The sequence below is a fragment of the Mustela lutreola genome, chromosome 10 (genome assembly GCF_030435805.1).
Source record: "Mustela lutreola isolate mMusLut2 chromosome 10, mMusLut2.pri, whole genome shotgun sequence".
In the NCBI taxonomy this organism is placed as follows: Eukaryota; Metazoa; Chordata; class Mammalia; order Carnivora; family Mustelidae; genus Mustela; species Mustela lutreola.
In genome coordinates this window covers 85,116,455-85,137,146 of record NC_081299.1, presented here as the reverse complement: position 1 = coordinate 85,137,146, position 20,692 = coordinate 85,116,455, and the positions used below count along the sequence as shown (strand labels likewise).

At 38.5% G+C, this 20,692-nt stretch overlaps 1 protein-coding gene across 1 annotated transcript in view; it reads left to right on the top strand.

Moving 5' to 3' along the window:
* The window catches only part of FRRS1 (ferric chelate reductase 1), a 46,772-nt gene that overhangs the window by 2,909 nt on the left and 23,171 nt on the right, over positions 1–20,692 (top strand). Inside the window, exons 2-6 of the mRNA XM_059136746.1 lie at positions 7,690–7,885; positions 8,792–8,928; positions 10,002–10,096; positions 11,210–11,357; positions 16,078–16,260. Of these exons, the coding sequence (XP_058992729.1) occupies positions 7,690–7,885; positions 8,792–8,928; positions 10,002–10,096; positions 11,210–11,357; positions 16,078–16,260 (759 nt within the window). The remainder of the gene's footprint in view (positions 1–7,689; positions 7,886–8,791; positions 8,929–10,001; positions 10,097–11,209; positions 11,358–16,077; positions 16,261–20,692) is intronic.

Genomic DNA, 20,692 nt, shown 5'->3' with positions numbered 1-20,692 from the left:
GGTAGAAAGAAAGAGTGGTGCTTATTCTGGAAGTTAGTACAAATGGTATGTTGTCACTAGAGCATGGGAGAAAAAAAATCCTTAAAATGGGGTTGGGCTGAATAGTACAAAACATTAAATGTCTAAAGTTTTTGTCCTGAATTTAATTATTCCTGGGGGGCAGATGAAGGTTTCTGGGGAGAAGAGTGATATGATGAGAATTATATTTTAGGAAAATGATCTTGTGCTGGTGTGTAGGACAGATTAGAATGGAGATAACGAAATAGAGGCCAGTTGAGAGTGTTTCATTAATTTTGGTGACAAGTTATGAAGGCTTTGTGCTTGGAGTGATGATGGAATGGAAAGTAACAGATGTAATAGAATGGAGAGCAGAAGAGAGATGCAAAAGGGATAGGTAGAAGGCTAGTGGAAGAATCTGCAGAACTGGTTTGGAAACTGGTCTTAAAGAGTGTTTGGGCTCAAGTCTTGAGAATACAGGGTTTCGAGTATTGCTGACCAGTAATGTGTTGACAGGCCACCATTAGAATAGGGAAGTCAGTTGTAAGAGCTAGTCTGGAGGGAAAAATGATAATTTCATTGCAGACAAATTAAGCTTATTGTCATCCAAACAGAAATCTCTATAGAACTGGAAATTTGAATGAAAGCATTATGGAGATGTGGGGTGGGGCATTTGGAGAATTGGGAGATATTCTACGGATGAAAACTGAGGCTAGGGAAGTGATGATGAGCTGGCAGAGAAACATAGGGGAAAGGTTAAAAGTCTTGGGAATGGATATGTTCATGTATGAGGCATAAAGAGGAACCAGACTTAATTACAATATTTTTACAATAACTATTTCTAACATTTGACCTCAGATCTAGGTAGACTATCCTTTAACAGCCCCCAAAAGTCCATGCCCACTTTTTTTTTTTTTTTCCACCTTTGGTTCTTTTATTGCTTCTGTTCAAATTGTGTACCCTCGGAGCCCCTTTTCCTCCATAATGCCTTGTTTACAATTACTATGTCAACGTTAAAGGTCTGATCTGAAGTTATGGATGGCTTATTGGTTAAAACCTCTGAAGTCAGATCAGAGACCATACTTTTCACCATTCATTTGCTGTGCTTCTGATAAATGTCTTAATCAGTGCCCTGGTTTACAGTGGCAACAGTTACACCCCTCACACTTTCCTGGATTGTTTTGAGGAGTACATGCCAAATCGTTGACATGATGTCTGACATGTTGTAAGCCCTTGGTAATTGTTAGCTCTTCTTATTTTCTCCTTGTACCTCTAGATATCTACAATGAAATACAATTTTTTCCTATTCTGCTCCTGTGTGATCTTAGACCATAGTTTCTATAAACTACATGAGCTTCAGTGTCCACATAGCAAAAAAGCAAACAAACCAACCAGACTCCTCCCCCCAAAACCCAAAAAAACCTTTGTTTGTTTTTTTCCAAGGATTAGAGTTCATTTCTGTGAAGCACCTACTGTGATGAGTAGAATGAATTCAATAAATAGTATCATTTATTTATTATTATTATTACTTTTAAAGATTTTATTTATTTATTTGATAGAGAGAGATCACAAGTAGACAGAGAGGCAGGCAGAGAGAGAGAAAGAGGGAAGCAGTCTCCCTGCTGAACAGAGAGCCTGACTCGGGACTCAATCCCAGGACCCTGAGATCATGACCTGAGCCGAAGGCAGAGGCTTAACCTGCTGAGCCACCCAGGTGCCCTAAATAGTATTATTTAAATGATAGATTAATGGCATTTGCTTTTGTTTCATCTTTTAGTTTTGCATCTTTAGAGAAGGTGCCATTCCACCAAAATTGTACCTAATTTTGTTTTGAGGGTTATTGAGAGGGCCATGTGGAACGATCCAGATGAAAGCTCTCTATCATGTAATAAGATTTTTGCTTCCAGCCTTTTTTTCAGAGATGAATAAAGAAGATGAAAACATTGCTTGCTGAGGATGCTGTGATTAGGGGAATCAGGATTAGATTGTAGAGTTCCCCACTACTTTTTCTTTAGTGGTTTTCCTCTACCTTTCCTTTACTTTTTCTTGCTTTTACTTAAACTCGAAATTCTTTTTCAGAATTCTTTTCAACCATGTTAAGTTGTGAGACCTGACAGATCTCAGATTGGTGTTCAGTGTGCCAATTTTGGTGCCTCTCTGTTTTTTAGAACCATTTCTGAAAATGTCATAACTCCAATTGTTAATTTAAAAAAAAATCTTTTTTTCTCTTTGCTCCTGCTGTGCAAATGGAGTCTGAAACATTTTTATCTGAGGAAGTGGCAATACTTGACCTATTTTTCATTTTCTCTATAATTTGAGATTCTACTTTCAAAGCCAATTTTTGATGTAGAACTTTCTGTGAAGATAAAGCAAATTGCTGGAAAGAAGGGGAGCACATTTTCTGAAATATTTCAGAAGGCTTGAACAAATTAAATGCAGATGAAAGAAATATATGAAAATCTCACTTGTCTAACCACAACAGTGTTTGGAGGAAATTAGCACATACTGGTGATAAGGAACTTTAATAGTGATAATAAATAATGGCAGTTACCATTTATTGACATCTTGATGTTTTTAGGCATCAAACTAGTTGTTTTAATGTCCATTCTCTCAGGAGCTTTAGTTGTATGACAGATCTCTACATTGCTTTTTAGACTCCTAGACTCAATGTTTTGTTCTTTGTTTTTGTGTTTGTTTTTTGTTTTTTAAATTTTATTTATTTCTTTTTTTTTAAATTTTTTAAAGATTTTATTTATTTATTTGACAGACAGATTACAAGTAGGCAGAGAGGCAGGCAGAGAGAGAGGAGGAAGCAGGCTTCCTGCTGAGCAGAGAGCCCGATGTGGGGCTTGATCCCAGGACTCAGAGATCATGACCTGAGCTGAAGGCAGAGGTTTTAACCCACTGAGCCACTCAGGTGCCCCTAAATTTTATTTCTTTTAAAGATTTTATTTATTTATTTGACAGAGATCACAAGTAGGCAGAGAAGCAGGCAGAGAGAGAGGAAAGCACGCTCCCTGCTGAGCAGAGAGCCCAATGAGAGGCTCAATCCCAGGACCCTGAGATCGTGACCTGAACTGAAGGCAGAGGCTTTAACCCACTGAGCCACCCAGGTGCCCCTTGACCTATTTTTCTGAAATTCTTTTCCACCTAACTCTGCCACTCTATTTCTACCTCTTTCCACCTCTAGCCCTAGGCCCTCTAGGTTTTTGGTCACAGGCCTATCTGGTTTACCCTAGATCCTGCACAAAATGCTGATGTTACAAGTGTGCTGAGTCCCAAATTAATTTCCAATTCAGCTTGGAATTTTAATTCCATTTTCCAAGAGAAGGAATATTGTAAATGGTGGTTCTGTTTCTAGGCCCAAAGCCTAAAAGTGAAAGCATGTTTAACTTAGAAATTAATTGAGATATTTTTCTCTTACAACAAAGGAAAAGAAAATAATGCCACTGTAATTCTAGTAATAAATAAAATGAAAACTATATTGAGTGAGAAGTTATTTTCTTTGAACACTGTGGAATGCAGTTGATGGAAATTCTGAAAGTGTTTAGATGTTTCAGGGATTGCCGTGTTTTTGTTGTGATTAATTAAAAATATATTTTTTTCTCATGCAGAAGGTCACTGTGAGAATGCTTATTTATTAGTTTCTGTTTAGGTTCACAAATGGAATAAGAGAGAATAAGACATTTTTATCGAATAAATACATCTCCCATCTCCAAAGTCCTCCCTGTTGCTTGGCTTATTTTTCTTCGGTTCTAAGAACTCTCCTACTGAAATTCTCAATACTCCTAATTTAGAGCTTGATTCAAGGCTGAAACTTAATGGTCTGTATATGCTCTAAAGTAGCATTTTTCAAACTGCAGGTTAAGACCCATTGATAGGTTGTACAATAATGATTCAGTAGGATAGATAAAATCAACATTAAAAAAAAACAAAAACAAAAACAAAGTAAGGAATAGAAAATGTAGGAATTTATCCCAAGAGGTAAAGGTAAATAATGTCTCTTGAAATGTTTGTTGGGTCATAATGTAAAAATATTTCTTATTTTTCTTACCCGAGTATGGTAGAAAATTACATAAATTCACTGCATGTAGCAAAAACAAAAACAAAAACCCCCAAAACAAATAAACCTCAAACCAACCTTTTCTAAATTATTTAAATATTTTATAGTGAACCCTTCTGGTTAAGTTTTTTTTTTTGTCTTGTTTTGTTTTTTGTTTTTAAACAACTCATTTCCCATAATTAAGAAAACCTTGTTACCTCATAGCTATGCTTTAAGACTCTCACTGTGTGGGCACCTGGGTGGCTCAGTGGGTTAATGCCGATACTTTCCACTCAGCAGGGAGCCTGCTTCTCTGGCCCTCCCTCTCTGTCTGCCTCTCTGCCTACTCGTGATCTCTGTCAAATAAATAAATGAAATCTTAAAAAAAAAAAAAAGACTCTCACTGTGTGCTTGTATTCATATCTTGGTAATGTAGACTGGGTGTTACTGGGCTGAGTTCCTGCAATTTTTGTGTGCATGTTAATTTTTGAACTTTTTGATGCCTTAATTTAAAATGAATGACTAACAATGAGAGCTAGAGCTTGATTGCAGTATAACTAGACTTGATTAGTTATTTGCTAGCTTCATCATCTGACATGTTTTTAAAAGATGTGCTTTCCTCCACTTCTTCTTTTCCTCAAATGTTCTTGGATTGACACAATAAAAAGACATTAAATTACTAACTTAAAAGAAATTCTTAACAGACTCCTTATTCTAATGAATTTCTTAACCTAAATGTTTTCCAATTGGATTCTTCTTATTTTGTCTGAATTTTATCTTTGCTTTAATTAAATATACTGTCTTGATTCATATCACTTGCCTCTGTGGTCCACAATCACAATACTAATTAAATATTCATGCAAGTGCAAGAATTTGGTATTTAAATAAAAAAGGGTACATTTGTTTTGAAGTTTTATCTTTGTGTGGGATGTGTGTAGAACATGGTATAAGCCGTTAGCATCCTTTATTACTAAATGCCTGTTTTTCTGGCAGGAAGGAAAACTATGTAAATATCACGTTTGGGAATATTTCAGTTAGAGAATCAGAATAGATTCTCTTTTAATTTTTTAAACTAATCAGTCTATCTTTGTCCTGGGATGACAAAATGCAAATTATGATACTTTTATTTTCTATATTGTACTCACCACCGAATCCACTGTCAAATGTGAATATAAAAACTTTAAAGAATCATACAAAATTGGTGTGAGTTTTTCAGTGCTTGAAGACCTCATAAATGAATATAATACAGTTCATTATCCATATTACATAATTTTAACTTAAATGTCTCATGAATAACTCCTTATTCTCTTTCATAACTGTGCAGTCAGTTGGCATAAGTTGGCTAATGAAAGTATTTGAAAAAAGGTTGTTTCTTAAATCATTAACTGGAAAATCATCAGTAACCATTGTAATGCAAATAGAGCTTCACCCTAAAGGGTCAGCATCTAACCAAGGACAGAGAAATTGCTGGTTTACTTCCCTCCCTCACCTTGTTTGTTACATTTTCCTCATGATTGACAGGTGGTGGGCCTTGGTCACTTCCCTTTCCCAGTTTACACATCTTGCTTTGATCATTCCTGATATCCTTTCCTAATTGGCTCTCTTTCTTTTTTTTATTATTTTTTTAATTTTTAAAATTTTTATTATTTTTTAAAATGTGTTATTTATTTGAGAGAAAGTGAGAGTGAGAGAGATCACAGAGAAGGAGAGGGAGAAGCGACTTCCTACAGAGCAGAGAGGCAGGGCTCCATCCCAGCACCCCGCGATCAGGACCTGAGCCAAAAGCAGACCTTTAACCGATTGAGCCATCCAGGCACGCCCCCACCCTTGACTTTCTTAAAACCATAATGTTAGGCATGAAGATGATCCTGAATTTATTCTGGTTCATTTGTTATATTTCACAAATGAAGACGCTGAGACAGAGATTAAGTAACTGTATTGACGTCATTCAGCTGCACAGTGCATAGCAGAGACTGGAAATCATGTCTTGTTTCTGCTTTCACCGGACAGGAAGTCAGTGCCAAGTAATTATTTGCTAAACTGGGCTGACTTTTCACCTATACCATCCTTTAGTCGAGTGGCGCATTACTGCATTTAATCTTCATGATAATTTGGCTAAGTTCACTTGGTTAAAACTGTGACCTTGATTCTCTCCAGCAGATCTTGCCTGGTCCTCAAATTAGGTCTGCCCCTGACAAATGCACACGAATGTCATCTTTGAATAGAAAAATTCCCGTACCGCTCCATTCTTTAGTGCTCCTTTTCTTTTTTCTCTCAGTTTCATTGAGAAGTGATATAGGTTACTGTATATGTTTAAGACAGTTAATTCCAAAATATTGTTTCCTATAGTAATTAACCATTTCCAAATTTACCTTTTTCTTATGACTCTAGAGAAATTTTGTGCTTCTCTTATATTATACATTTTTTTTTCAGATGCTTTTGATTTGTTTATTTGTTCTTTTTGTTCATCCTTAAATGGGAAAAGCTCTACCTAGATTTGATGTTTGAGAAAAGATAGAGGAGTATGTGGTACCATTGGATCCTATGCTATCCTATCCTATCCTATCTGCTTGATAGCAACTGGTGGAAAGTGCAGGGCTGGTTGAAATATGTAGGCCCCACCGTAATTTCTGGTGTCCAGCAGGAATTCCTTAGTTTAGTGCTGGTTCAGTATGGGGTTTGTAATTTATGTGATGACGAAAGAGTAATGTACTCTAGTGATTCTAAGAGTGCTTTTATTTTGTCCCTTTCCATCTCTGTGGAGGAGAATGAGCTGCTTCGTGGATTCTGCCCATTTGTAGCCTCTCCACAGTTGACTTTTCTTGACGGCTATGTAACATGTCCCTGCCATCTTTCTCTAGCCTTGTTATGTGCAGTGATTAGAAGGTTCTGAATATATGAACGAAGTAAAGTGATTGCTGTAGGCCACAAGAGGGTGGGACTGACATAAAGTAGCTGGTTTTCTGTTTAGGTAGATGGTAAGAGGCGGAGAAGAATATTGCTTGGACTGACCATTGTGTTTCTTAATTCAGAAGTACCCGGGCTGTGGGTAATAGAAATACTGTTTCTTGCAGTTGGTTCTCTGTTATCCGCAGTTTTCAGTATAGCAAATTAAATCATCCACCCTGTCATGATTAATTTAATGGGAAATTGGGAGAAGTCATAATATATGAGACCTATTTAGGTGACGGTATTTAAATCTGAAGAAACATTTCTTACTTATTCTTCAAGCTTCCTAGGATAAAGTAGGATAGAACCTTTTGCTTTTAGTAGACTGGTTTATTATTACAAATCATGCTAACCAAAGCTAACATTAATTATCTTTGTCAGACTTTGGGTTGTGTCTTTATTTCTTTGTATCTTCATTTTATTAAATCAACTTGAGAGGAGGGTATTAGTTTCCTAATTTTTCAGGTAAGCAAGTGGAGGCATAAACGTGATTTGGTTAAGGTCTCATAACTGGTCATTGGTAGAGCCAAGATGCAAATCCAGTCACACTTCACATATCATTCTTTTTATTACATACTTCTTAAAATATGGTTAGCTGTCTGTTGAAAGCAAGCAGCCATCTACAATTACTATTCTGTGGTATGAAAGCTTTATATTTTAATTATGTATGAAAATAATATGCTTTTAATCTTCTTTTTGAGATGGCAGTTCTTGGATTTACCCTTGGTACCTTCGTGTTTGTGCTGCTCATTAGTTCTGTGGCTAATTATCCCACTGGAAAAGTAGGAAGGTCATGCCATGGAATGGTTCCTGAACACGGCCACACGGCACGCCCCGATCCTATTCACAACATTTCAGTGAGCCAAGTGACATTCAGACCAGGAGATCAGATTGAAGGTACTGTGCTGGGATGAACTATTTGCGTTTTGAGTTTCACTCTTTTCCTGTACATCAAATCTGTATTACTGAGGGATTTATACAGTTTCATTTAAATCTGTTCACCTGTTTTCTGTAAGATGCCACCGTCTCATACTTTCTATAAGATACCACTGTCTCATACTCATTTTGCATTTAACTGCTACTGATGACTAAATTATGTAAGTGGTATATCTCCTCCCCAGTCAGAGAAGATTTTTAAGTACGCTTTTATCATAGGTTAATAGATCTTTTTTAACAGTGCTATTGACTCAGAAGAAGAGGAAAATAAATTTTCTTTTGTCTGGTTTAAGGTGTAATAAACCCTTACTCTTCTTGGTACAGTGTAAACTCTTCTGTTTTTCTAATTATTCTGGTGAAATAAATGTAGGCTGACTTAAAGGTGTGTCTATAGCAGTGTTTTACAAACTATTTTCTGCAATTCTAGAAATGCGAAATATTAACAAACTCTGACAAAAAGAATGTATGGAAAAATAAGTTTGGAACCCTATGTATTATATATCATGTACTTTGGAGAGTTTTGTCTTACACGTAGGATGTGAAAGGCTTTGCAAGTTTTCAGTAAAGAGACAAGTATTTACTTTCAGTCAGCATTTTTCAAACCAGTTTGGCCCTGTGGACCGCTCCCTGACCGTCACCTACCACTCCTTCCCCTGCCTGTAGAGTGGCTATTGACATCTCACAGAGTGAATGTCCAGTGGAACACAGTTTAGAACTTCTTCGTCTGTAGGATAGTTTCTACCATTTTCTCACCTGGTGCAGTTTTGTATATGTACGCCAGATTCAAACTGTGAGTGCCTCCTCTGAACAGTTTCCTTGTGGGGATGTTGCTAAGACTCTTGAACTATCTTTTCTTTTGTTTCTCAGTTACCTTGTCAGGACAACCATTTAGAGGCTTTCTTTTAGAAGCACGGGCTGCTGAGGATTTGAGTGGCCCTCCTATTGGCTCCTTCACATTGATTGACAGTCAAGTGTCACAGCTTCTGACCTGTGAAGATGTACAGGTTTGTGTTATGTTTGAAATCTGTCGGTTTTCCGAGGTTCTTTTCACTACAGCATGGTGGTTGTAAGACACACAATGACATTACCCATGTATTGCAGACATCTAAACAGATTCACACTGATCAAGCTTTCTCTCTCATTTTCCTATCTGCAATATATTTTTACACATCAGCGTCCTAGAAAAGGCATTAGCTTGAAGAGTTTTGATATTTTATGTAGTATTGACTCTTACTATATTGGTTATAAAGGGTGTTAGTATTGAAGATGGGATTCTAGAGTGGAACAGAGGTCTAATTTTTGTCATTCATTCCTTCATTTAATAAGCATTTATTATGCCAGGAACTGTTCTGGTGCAAAGAGATATGGTGATGAGCAAGACTTATTCTTGTTCTTTGAAGAGCTCAGAGCATACACATAGGGAGAACATACGAACATAGGATGTATGATACAAAAGTAGAACGTAAGGGTATAGGACAGATACGCAAGGAGAACACGTAAGACTTAGCTTAGAAATGCACAGGATAGGTAGGAAGCGAGGCAGGGAAAGTCACACACAGGCTGCAGGAAATTGAGAGAGAGCTCCTTGGGAGGAGGTAGTCTCCACATCCGGCCTCAAAGAATGAGTAGGAATTTTCCAGGTGAATGAAAGTGGGAAATGAGATTGTCCAAGGGAAAGAAATCCCTAAAATATAATATATGTATGTGGAGGCAGGACTTTTTTCCTTTGATGACTTTTCTGCATTCTCTTTGTATCAATTAATGGAAGGAATATAAATTTATAGTATAAATGAAATAAGGAGCAGGCTCTATATAACGTTAGTGTACCCAGTGTTCATAACCCTCTGCAGTTCTTAAATTTCCATCGACTCTACTTTATTCACAGAGCTGGCTACCAATCTGGTGTCCATTAGCCGACATGTATTTGTTGAGTTCCTGAGTTCCTCTTCTTAATGAAACTGTCTTTACCAGGGTGTTAGCATCACACAGTGATAGATTACTTTGCAAAATGATAGTAGTTCCAGCCATGCTCAAATATTGAGTGGCTGAATGGTCTTTCTTTTCTATTTTACTTCAGGGATATGCTGTGAGTCACACAAGTTCATCCAAGAAAACAAAAATTAAAGTCTATTGGAATGCTCCAAGCAATGCTCCGAATCACGTAAAGTTTCTGTGAGTAGGAGGGCTTACAAATGTGCAACTAGTAAAATTGAAACAGTAATGGTCTGGATCATTTTTGATACCTTTTGGACATTTACCTGTACAGGAGAGGTTTGCTGTAGTAATGACACCACCTTAACAAGACAAGTAGTCTTTTACTTTTTTGCTTGTTTTTTTTTTTTTTTTTCCTAGCACAGGACCTGGAACCTAATAGACACTTAATAGACATTTGTTGAATGAGTGAAGTATTGCAATGCCTTAACACTAAGAGGCATCAATTACTACTTGAGTCTATGTATAGTGTACAGACTATTACATTTTTTTTTATTTTCTCTTGTCTTAATATGAGAATATGAAAAAAAAATCCTGAAGTTTGGGTGACTTTTTTTTAGTGTTACAACTTGCAGATTAGATTGTCAGAAAAGTAAGATGGTGCATGCCCTCAGAATAACGAAATTCAGTAGAATTAGAAGTCCTTCCCCCTTCTATCTGCAAGGGTAAGTGGAATGTTATAAAGCAGTGTAATGATTCCTTAGTGGTGTTAGAGACATATATTTTAAGGAGAATTACTCTCCTGGCATGTCTCTGTTTTTTGTTCTACTTGGTACACAGGTCCCAGCACACAGTAACACAGCTTTGCCCCTGTCTGTTGTGTGGAATGTGGAAAGGGACTGTGACTCCAGTAAGAGTTGATGGTCACCTATGTAGCATTCTCCCTGTATTTCCCTGCTACACCTGCTCTGTGGAATAATTTGAATAGTGCACTCTGAAATAGGTAGTGACAGTAGTATGTTCTTTATGTGTCAGGGAGTAGAAATCTGTGCAGTTTAGTTCTTAGTTCTGCATTCAGGACTGCTGTATGTCCAAAGAACAGACAAGGGAGAGAGGAGAAGAGAAGAAAAGAAAGCTCAAGAGCGAGCAAGAGACCAAGGGCAGTAAAAGTTCACTTAGTGATGAGGTGGAAGAGTCATAGAGTTTCACACTAAACTAGTAGTACTATTAGGTAGTATTAAGTTGGGTGTCCCTACTTTACTCCTTTTTTTTTCCCTATTTTTTTTTTTTTCAGTTTGATTATGATGGGCCACAATCAGGGTTCTGTTTGATCTCATTTGTACTGCATTTCAGAGTCACAGTTGTTGAGAAGTATAAAATCTACTGGGTGAAGATTCCTGGTCCTGTAATTTCACAACCTAACGCACTGCCTTTTACCACACCGGAAGCTACAGTAGCCCCTTTGTCCACATTACCTCCGGTCTCCCATCTAACCAAATCAGTAAGTGACCTTTTTATGGTTTCGACAAATGCAGTCTGTAATAATGGTATCATTAGGGACTGTGGTTCTTGGTTGGCGAAGCGTATAGAGAAGTAGCTGTACTGGGTTGTGGTAGCAAGTTTTTGGGACTTCCGCAGGACATCTGCAGGATATCTTCATGGTAACATTATGACTTGGAGGTCAGAATAAAGACAGTGCCAGACCCTGCATGTTCGAGGTGTGGATCTGATATCACTCAGAGTCTCTTCTGCCAAATAGCAAATGTGGAGAGGAAGATTAAAGCTTGGGCTAAATTTAGACAGGATTTGGAGGAGAATCTTGAAATAGCGATGGAACTCTTGGATCCGATTTCATGAAGGCCAATGAGTACTGGGGGATTCTCTGTGCTGAGCTACAGAAACTCTTCACACACCCCTCAGGCAGAATTCCATTCAGGCCCCCTGGTTCAGAAGAATGATGACGGAAGAAAACATATTTGGTAAAGGATAATGCATATGGGAAACATTAGGAAAGTTTCACTGAAAGAAATTCTGATGTTAGACTTCCTAATTCAGAAGTCCGTTAAATGAAAAATGTCTTAGAGCTGGTGATTACTGTTGAAAGAAAAAGCTTGGGCTGATTCCCAACTTGTCTACTTTATGTGTGACTTTGGACAAGCTATTTAATTCTCAAGAGGTCAGTTTCTTTACCTAAGAAATGAGAAATCATAATATCTAGCTCTTAGTATCATTATGAGAATTAAAGTAATGAATGTAAGATTTCTAACTGATTTGCACTTAATAGAAATTCTGTAAATATTAGTTCCTTTTTTCTTTTCCTTCTCTTTTTAAAAACCTTTTTATAGCTCTTTGTTCTTGTAGAGAAGACTGAGTAAAGCACTTGTGATCCTGTGTAATGTCTCACTTTGTTTCCCTTCTACATTTTGCAGTATATGATGATTTTATTTGACTACATTATTATGAATTTTACACCTTTTAAAAAAAGATTTTATTTATTTATTTGACAGAGAGAGCTCACAAATAGACAGAGAGGGAGGCAGAGAGAAAGGGGGAAAAGCAGGCTCCCACCGAGCAGAGAGCCCAATGTGGGGCTCGATCCCAGGACCCTGGGACCATGACCTGAGCCGAAGGCAGAGGCCTAACCCACTGAGCCACCCAGGTGCCCTGAATTTTACACTTTTGACCATACAATTAGATCTTTTATTTGCACTAGTTCTGTTTACTTAGCCTCTTTTTTTTTTTTTTAAGATTTTATTTTTAAGTAATCTCCATGACCAGTGTGGGTATTGAACTTACAACCCTGAGACCAAGAGTTGCACTGCACACTCCACTGATTGAACCAGCCAGGCACCCCTCAGTTTAATTAATCTTAATGTTTAGTTTCAAAGCTGCTTTAGGGTAGTAAATGGCCATTTTGGACCTGAGCTTCCTGGTAGGAATCTACTGATAGAATTATCTTTCCATATATTCACATAAAAGGCATTTGTTCTCGGAGCCTTTATGGTATCTCTGCACCAGGTTTGTAATCCTGATTTTAGAAAGGCAGAGTCACGAGATTATAGCATTTGTAGAGCTAGAAGAGACCTCAGGGTTCAGTCTCTGTTGTGTAGTTGGAGGATGCAAGAGAGACAGGCAGTAAGTTCTTTAGCAAATGTGATGAATTGAAGGGGAGAGCAGTGATCAAAACCCAAGTTTGGTAGTGGCTTGCTCTTTCCACTCAGTGACTTTTCTTTAAGTTCCTGTGAAATAATAAGAAATATATATATTGGTCTCTGCTGTGTTTCCTGCTAATATTTGGCCATTGACCCCAGTACCTGATACAGAGCTCCTAATCCCTTGTAATTTGCTGAGTGATAGGGATACCTTTTGTTCTAATGAGGTAACTCTGGGTGGGCTCCTAGATGGGGGCAGGTCTCCAGAAAGACCAGCCCATGCCTTTCCACCCCACTCCTTATTTTCCAGAGTTGAGAGGTGGGCTGAAAATTGAGTCAACAATCCATCATGCCTCCATGATGAAGCCTGTATAAAAATCCCAAAAGTATGGGGTTCAGAGAGCTCCCAGGTTGCTGAACACATGGAAGTGCTGTAAGGGTGGTACCTTGGAGAGGGTGTGGAAGCTCCATGCCCCTTTCCACATTCCTTGCCCTGTGTGCCTTTTCCATCTGACTGTTCCTGGGGTTTCATCCTTTAATAATACACTTGATGCACCTGGGTGGCTCACTTGTTAAGCATCAGACCCTTGATTCTGGTGCAGGTCATGATCTTAGGTTGATCCAGCCCCACATGGGCTTTGTACTCAGCAAGCAGCCTGCTTGAGCCCCTCCCTCAGCCCCTTTTCCTGCTTATGTGTGTTCTGTCTCTCTTTCACTCTGTTTCTAAATAAATAAATAAAATCTTAAAAAAGAAATATCACACTGGTAATCTAGTAGGAAAGCTGTGTTCCTGAGTTCTGTGAGCTATCCTAGTACATTATCAGACTCGAGGAGTGGGTCATGGGAACCTCCAGTCCTCTCCAGTGGGAACCTGGAACTTGTGATTGGCCTCTGAAGTGAGTAATCTTCTGGGACTGAGCCCCCAACTTGTAGGATTGAACACTAACTTCAGGTAGATTGTGTCAGAATGGAATTGCAATGTGGGACCACGATTGGTGTCCACAGAGAATTGCAGAATTGGTTAATGTGGGAAAACCCGCTACACATTTGGTGGCCAGAAGTATTGGTAGAGTAGAAGAAATGAGAAGTTTTTTTTTTGATACAGTTCCCATTAGATCTAGTTACACAGTGTTTAACCCACAGAATGGGAGAAGATATTTGCAAATGACACTATAGACAAAGGGCTGATATCCAAGATCTATAAAGAACTCTTCAAATTCAACACCTAAAAAACCAGATAATCACGTCAAAGAATGGGCAGAAGACATGAACAAACAGTGCTCCAAAGAAGACAAAACAAATGGCTAACAGACACATGAAAAAGTGTTCATATCATTAGTCATCAGGGAAAATCAAATCAAAACCTCATTGAGATACCACCTTATACCAGGTAGAATGGCCAAAATAAACAAGAGAGTAAAAAACATGTGTTGGAGAGGATGTGGAGAAAGGGGAACCCTCTTACACTATTGGTGGGAATGCAAGTTGGTGCAGCCACTTTGGAAAACTGTGGAGATTCCTTAAGAAATTAAAATTAGAGCTTCCCTATGGCCCTGTGATTGCACAGCTGGGTATTTATCCCAGAGACAGTGAAAAGAAGGGCCTTCTGTACCACAGTGTTCATAGCAGCCATGGCCACAGTTGTCAAACTGTGGAAAGAGCTAAGATGCCCTTCAACAGATGAATGCATAAAGAAGATATATGGTCCTTACACAGTGAAGTATTATGCCTCCATCAGAAAGGATGAATATCCAACTTTTGTATCAATGTGGATGGGACTGAAGGAGATTATGCTGAGTGAAATAAGTCAAGCAGAGAAAGTAAATTATCATGTGATTTCACTTATTTGTATATAATGTCCTCCCATTATGAGAAGGAAAGGAAAAGTGAATTGGGGTAAATCAGAGGGGGAGATGAACCATGAGAAACTATGGACTCTGAGAAACAAACTGAGGGTTTTCGAATGGAGGGGAGATGGGTTAGCCTGGTGATGGGTATTAAGGAGGGCATGTATTGGGGCACCTGGGTGGCTCAGTGGGTTAAGCCGCTGCCTTCAGCTCAGGTCATGATCTCAGGGTCCTGGGATCGAGTCCCGCATCGGGCTCTCTGCCCAGTGGGGAGCCTGCTTCCCTCTCTCTCTCTGCCTGCCTCTCTGTCTACTTGTGAGCTCTCTCTGTCAAATAAATAAATAAAATCTTTAAAAAAAAAAAAAGGAGGGCATGTATTGTATAGTGTACTGGGTGTGGTTGATAAACTGAATCTTGGAACACTGAAAAAATTAAAGAAAAAAAAACTCTTCTGAAATATACCCTCACAGCACCTTTTCACAAGATGACTGTACATTTGCTCTGTCAGATTGTAGAGCTGACATTTTTTGATAATATTTCTCTTTTTTGCTATAACAAGGAGCTCTAAATTAAGTCATTGTAGGTTGTTCATGCTTCTTCTCCACTTAATTGTTATTACTATTATTTAGAGTGGTGGTATATATAGGAGTAACCATTTTTTCTAATACTGTTTTAATATCCAATTTGAATGGTGGTATATATAGGAGTAACCATTTTTTCTAATACTATTTTAATATCCAATTTGAACCTGAATTCTAGAAGCAGAGTCCAGGATCTAAATATAAAAACTTGCTAAGAGTTTGTCTGTTTGCTTTTTAGAAGTGCATTCTAAAAACTCAAGGATACACTTTAGGCAAGAGTCAGTGTGAACCTAAATATTCTTTAAAGTGTTTTTCAAAATTTGCTAAAAACCTCGCTCCAGAACTTAATTAATGTGAAATATTTTGTGTATTAAAGTCCTTTTAGTACTCTTCACATTATAGTCCAACTAATGTTGTGTCTTCCAGGTTTCAATTAAAATTAATTAAGTTTAAAAGTTCACAACCTAACTACTGCTCTGATCATTTCTAATTTGGATTGTGTCTTTTGTCTCCTACTTTGAATCTCTATTATGAAAAGATACTTTTGTGAAAATTTGTGCTTCAAGTAGTGGCTCTTTTATCATGGTGAAATGAACTGCCTTGTCAGTAATTAAGACTTTTTCTCCCTGTCATTTTTCTAGTTCAGTGCCTCAGATTGTGGGAACAAGAAGTTCTGTGTTAGGAGTCCTGTGAACTGTGACCCAGAGAAGGAGCACGCCTGTTTCTTCCTGTCCTTCACACGAGATGACCAGTCAGTGGTGGTTGAAATGAGTGGGCCCAGTAAAGGCTATTTATCCTTTGCGCTTTCTCATGACAGATGGATGGTTTGTATCCCTCACTTACATAAGTGATCACGAAAGAGGGAGGCTAATCAATGGCGGTGGACTTGTTTGTTCCATGGTCAAATGATCATACTTAAAATGGGGAGGGGGAGGGGGAGGGCAAGACACAGTAACTTAGAGGAGATGCTGACTTAAACACTTTTTAAGGTATATCGTGTTTATAACAGTTGTGCAATTATATAGCTCTAAGAACAGTCCATCCTACGGAGAGTTCAGAAAATTGCTCTATAGCCGGTGGACTTGCCCCTGTATCTTTCTGTCTGTCTCTGTGATAAAAGCAGGAAGTGCGGTTAAGAAAAGTTGCTGTGCATAAAAGTCTTACGTTGTTTGTGATGCTTTTCCAACACTCATTGTTTTCTCCAATGGCCAGCAACCACAGCGTGAGTTGCTGCCTCAGTGTCTCCATTTTGGTAGTCATCGATCGGTACATATCCCGGAGAATGACACCTGCTGTGTCCAGGCATAAATACACCTTCACTGGAGGCTCCTTTGTCAGATCTAGGGAAGGCAGCATTTGTGTTTTTTTTTTTTTTTTTTTTTTTTTTTAAGATTTTATTCATTTATTTCACAGGCAGAGCACAAGGCAGAGAGGCAGGCAGAGAGAGAGAGGAGGAAACAGACTCCCTGGCGAGCAGAGAGTCCGATGCAGGGCTCCATCTCAGGACCCTGGGATCTTGACCTGAGCCAAAGGCAGAAGCTTTAACCCACTGAACCACCCAGGCGTCCGGGCAGCATTTGTTTTGAGCTGATTCTCCCTCTCCCCTGGTAGTGCTGGCTGGATGGAATAGTTCTGTAGATGGCAGCCTTGTGCCACGGTGTGGAAGAGCAGAGTGCTGCCAAGGCATCCTGATCTCCCCGAGGGAAGGCCAGAAAGTGTGGGCCAGGACACGTTCGAGTCCTGTTCAAAGCAGAGTTGGCAGGAGGTCAGGGATGACTACAAATGGAGAAAGCCTTTTACTTCCATGTTAGCAAAGTCAACAGGGTCTTTCCTGTCCGGTTTTAAACTTAACATCACTTCTTTAGGAAATCCTATTTCAAAAAAAGAAAGGAATGCTGAGATTCTGTACTAGAAGAACTAATATTTCCCTAAAAGTGTACTCTGATCATATTGGTCCTTGTAGGTTGCTTGGAAGTTTTGCAGGAAGCCAGGGGTAAAAAATTACGCCAAGGTATTTTACTATATGTGTCTGCATATGACCTAGATGTTTTACGATATAGTCCTTGAATGCTCCCATTATTCTCTTTCATTAGGCAAAATGTATACCTTAAACTTAGGAGAGATAAGATATGTCATATGCTTTTATTTTTTATTATTTTTTTAGAGAGGGGAGGGACAGTGGGATAGGGAAAGAAAGAATCTTAAGTAGCTCCATGCCTAGTGCAGAGCCCGAAGCGAGGCTCTTATCTTATGACCCCAAGATCATGACTGAGCTGAAATCAAGAGTCGGGCGCTTAAACGTCTGAGCCACCCAGGTGCCCCAGATACATCATATGCTTTTAAAAATAACATATAAGAAATTAAAACTCTTTCTTTTTTAAAGTTGTTTGTTGGGGGGCGCCTGGGTGGCTCAGTGGGTTAAAGCCTCTGCCTTCAGCTCAGGTCATGATCTCAGGGTCCTGGGATCGAGCCCCGCGTTGGGCTTTCTGCTTGGTAGGGAGCCTGCTTCCCCCTCTCTCTGCCTACTTGTGACCTCTCTCTCTGTCAAATAAAAAAAAACCCAAAAAACCAAAAAACCTTGTTTTTTGGGAAGTTTTATACTTGATTGAATGATGTTACAATAGTTCCAAAACATTTTCCCCATTTCCCTGTGTAACTGTCATCAGACCTATAGCATTTTTTTTAAAAAAGATTTTATTTATTTATTTGACAGACAGAGATTACAAGTAGAGAGAGGGACGGAGGTGGGGGGAAGCAGGCTCACTGCTGAGCAGAGAGCCCGATGTGGTGCTCAGTCCCAGGACCCTGAGATCATGACCTGAGCCGAAGGCAGAGGCTTTAACCCACTGAGCCACCCAGGTGCCCCAGAGCTATAGCATATTCTTTTGGGTATTTGCAGTTCTGGCCAAAATGAACCAGGTTTGGCACCTAAGGTAGATGACGAGACTGGATTAAAAATAAAATGGAACTACACAGCAATAAGAAAAGAAGGTGGTAGTGCTTGTTGTGTGAATGGGATGGAACTGGTTATGATGGAAATTCTGAAGATGGGCCCCCCAAGGATTGATTAACAATGGTGGTCTTGTTGGAAATTAGTGTCTAGCTTCATCTCTAACATCAGTGCTCATTTAGATATGTGCTCCAGTCCCTTAACTAAAAAACAGTCACTTTAGACCCAAACTTTATGCAGCAGTATATTCATATTTTTCTTTCTCTGGTCACAGAAAATCTGTCAGCGAGAGGAAAAGACACTACTGCTCCTCTGGGCGTGGTGATGAGGAGCCCATAAGTAGACCAGTTGTTTCTTTTCTAAGTTGTAGGCATAGATGGCACAAAAGCATTTGTCTTTAATTCAAGATATATTTATCTTACTTAGAAATCTTATGTTTCTAGTATAGTACTCATCAAAAAATGTTTATAAAAAAGACTTAATTATGCAGGTGCCGTTGATTTACAGAGCAATCTTACTTAATGATTAAAATCATCTGTACACCTGTTTGCCTAAATTGAGTGAAATAAATCATCCTCAGAAAATATTTTTAAAGTAGTTATTTCTATTTTTGGCTATTTCAAAAATTTTAGGATATTTTTATGATCTGCTCTTTCTTTTCAGTACCTAATATAAATTTAAATACAAAGGTATCTGATGCTATGAATATTAGCTCAATGTTACCTTTTTCAGTTTTACTTGTAAATTAATGATAACAATTGTTTTGGTATTAGGCTTTGCCATTAAAATTGATGAAGAGTATAATTTTCCATATTTTTGCTAACAATGACTTGATAATGTCTGAATTTTAACTACATTTCAAAGCACACACATATTCCCTATCTCAGATACTTTATTAAATGATATAACGTACATAAATAATACTGTATATTCTTGATATATTTTTTCCCAAACTATTTGAAAGTTGAGTTATAGATATATCATGACATTTTATCTTTGGAATTTTTAGCAAGTATCTCCTAAGAACAAGGATGTGCTCCTATAATTACCATATCTTGATCACATTGAGAAAACTTAACAATGATATAATAATTATATGCAATATAGTCTATATTCCAAATGCTTCAGTTGTCCCCATATAGTCCTTTATAGCTATTTTTTAAAAATATTTTTATTTATTTGACAGACAAGCAGGCAGAGAGGCAGGCAGAGACAGAGAGAGGAGGAAGCAGGCTCCCTGCTGAGCAGAGAGCCCGATGCGGGGCTCGATCCCAGGACCCTTGGATCATGACCTGAGCTGAAGGCAGAGGCTTTAACCTACTGAGCTATCCAGGTGCCCCTTTATAGCTATTAAAAAAAAAATTTCTGACCCAAGATCCAATATATAATACTATATATTAGCTTCTTTTGCCTTCCTTCTCCTGCCCAGTGTCACCTTGCTCTGTACATAATTTCTTTCTTTTCTTTTTTTTTTAGATTTTATTTATTTATTTGACAGACAGAGATCCCAAGTAGGCAGAGAGAGAGGAGGAAGCAGGCTCCCCGCTGAGCAGAGAGCCTAATGTGGGGCTCCATCCCAGGACTCCAGGATCATGACCTGAGCCGAAGGCAGAGGCTTTACCCCACTGAGCCACCCAGGCGCCCCTGTACATAATTTCTTAATGTTCAGTTCTAGAATGTTCCCAATTCTGGCCTCTATTGTACTTCAGATTGGAATTTCCAGTGGCCAGCTGATCTTGTCCTGATGAATGTTCCTGGATGACACTAACTGTCATCTGTAAAACTGAACTTAATATATTCCCTCCTCATATTTCTTGTGTCCCCCATTCTTGGTGATCAAAACTAGTAGTAAAAAAGCAGTTACCATTATTGATTCCTTGCTTCTTTTCAGATACCGTCCTGGGCAATTTATAGACTCTCATTCATTGCTGCCGCCGTTGTCTTTGTGTTCAGGGAATTTGGTTGTGACTTAGAGTCTTTCCTTTTATTCACAGCTATAAAGCTGTTTTTTAAAAACAAATTCTGACCCAAAAGCCAGTCATTTATCACTCAATACCTTTAATTGTTACATCTCTTTCATCTGTTATCCTGACTGTTTTCTAGATTTTTTTTTAGTCTAATTCTGTAGAATGTCCCACAGTTTGTACAGTAGATTCAGGTTCAGGTTTTTGGCACAGTACTACCTAAGGGGGTTGTTTCTATCTCAGTGCATCATATCAAGAGATGTGTAATGTCTGATTATTCCATTATTGGTGATTCTGTGTTTCATCACTCGTCTCTGTCAGATATTTCCATTGTGAAGGCGT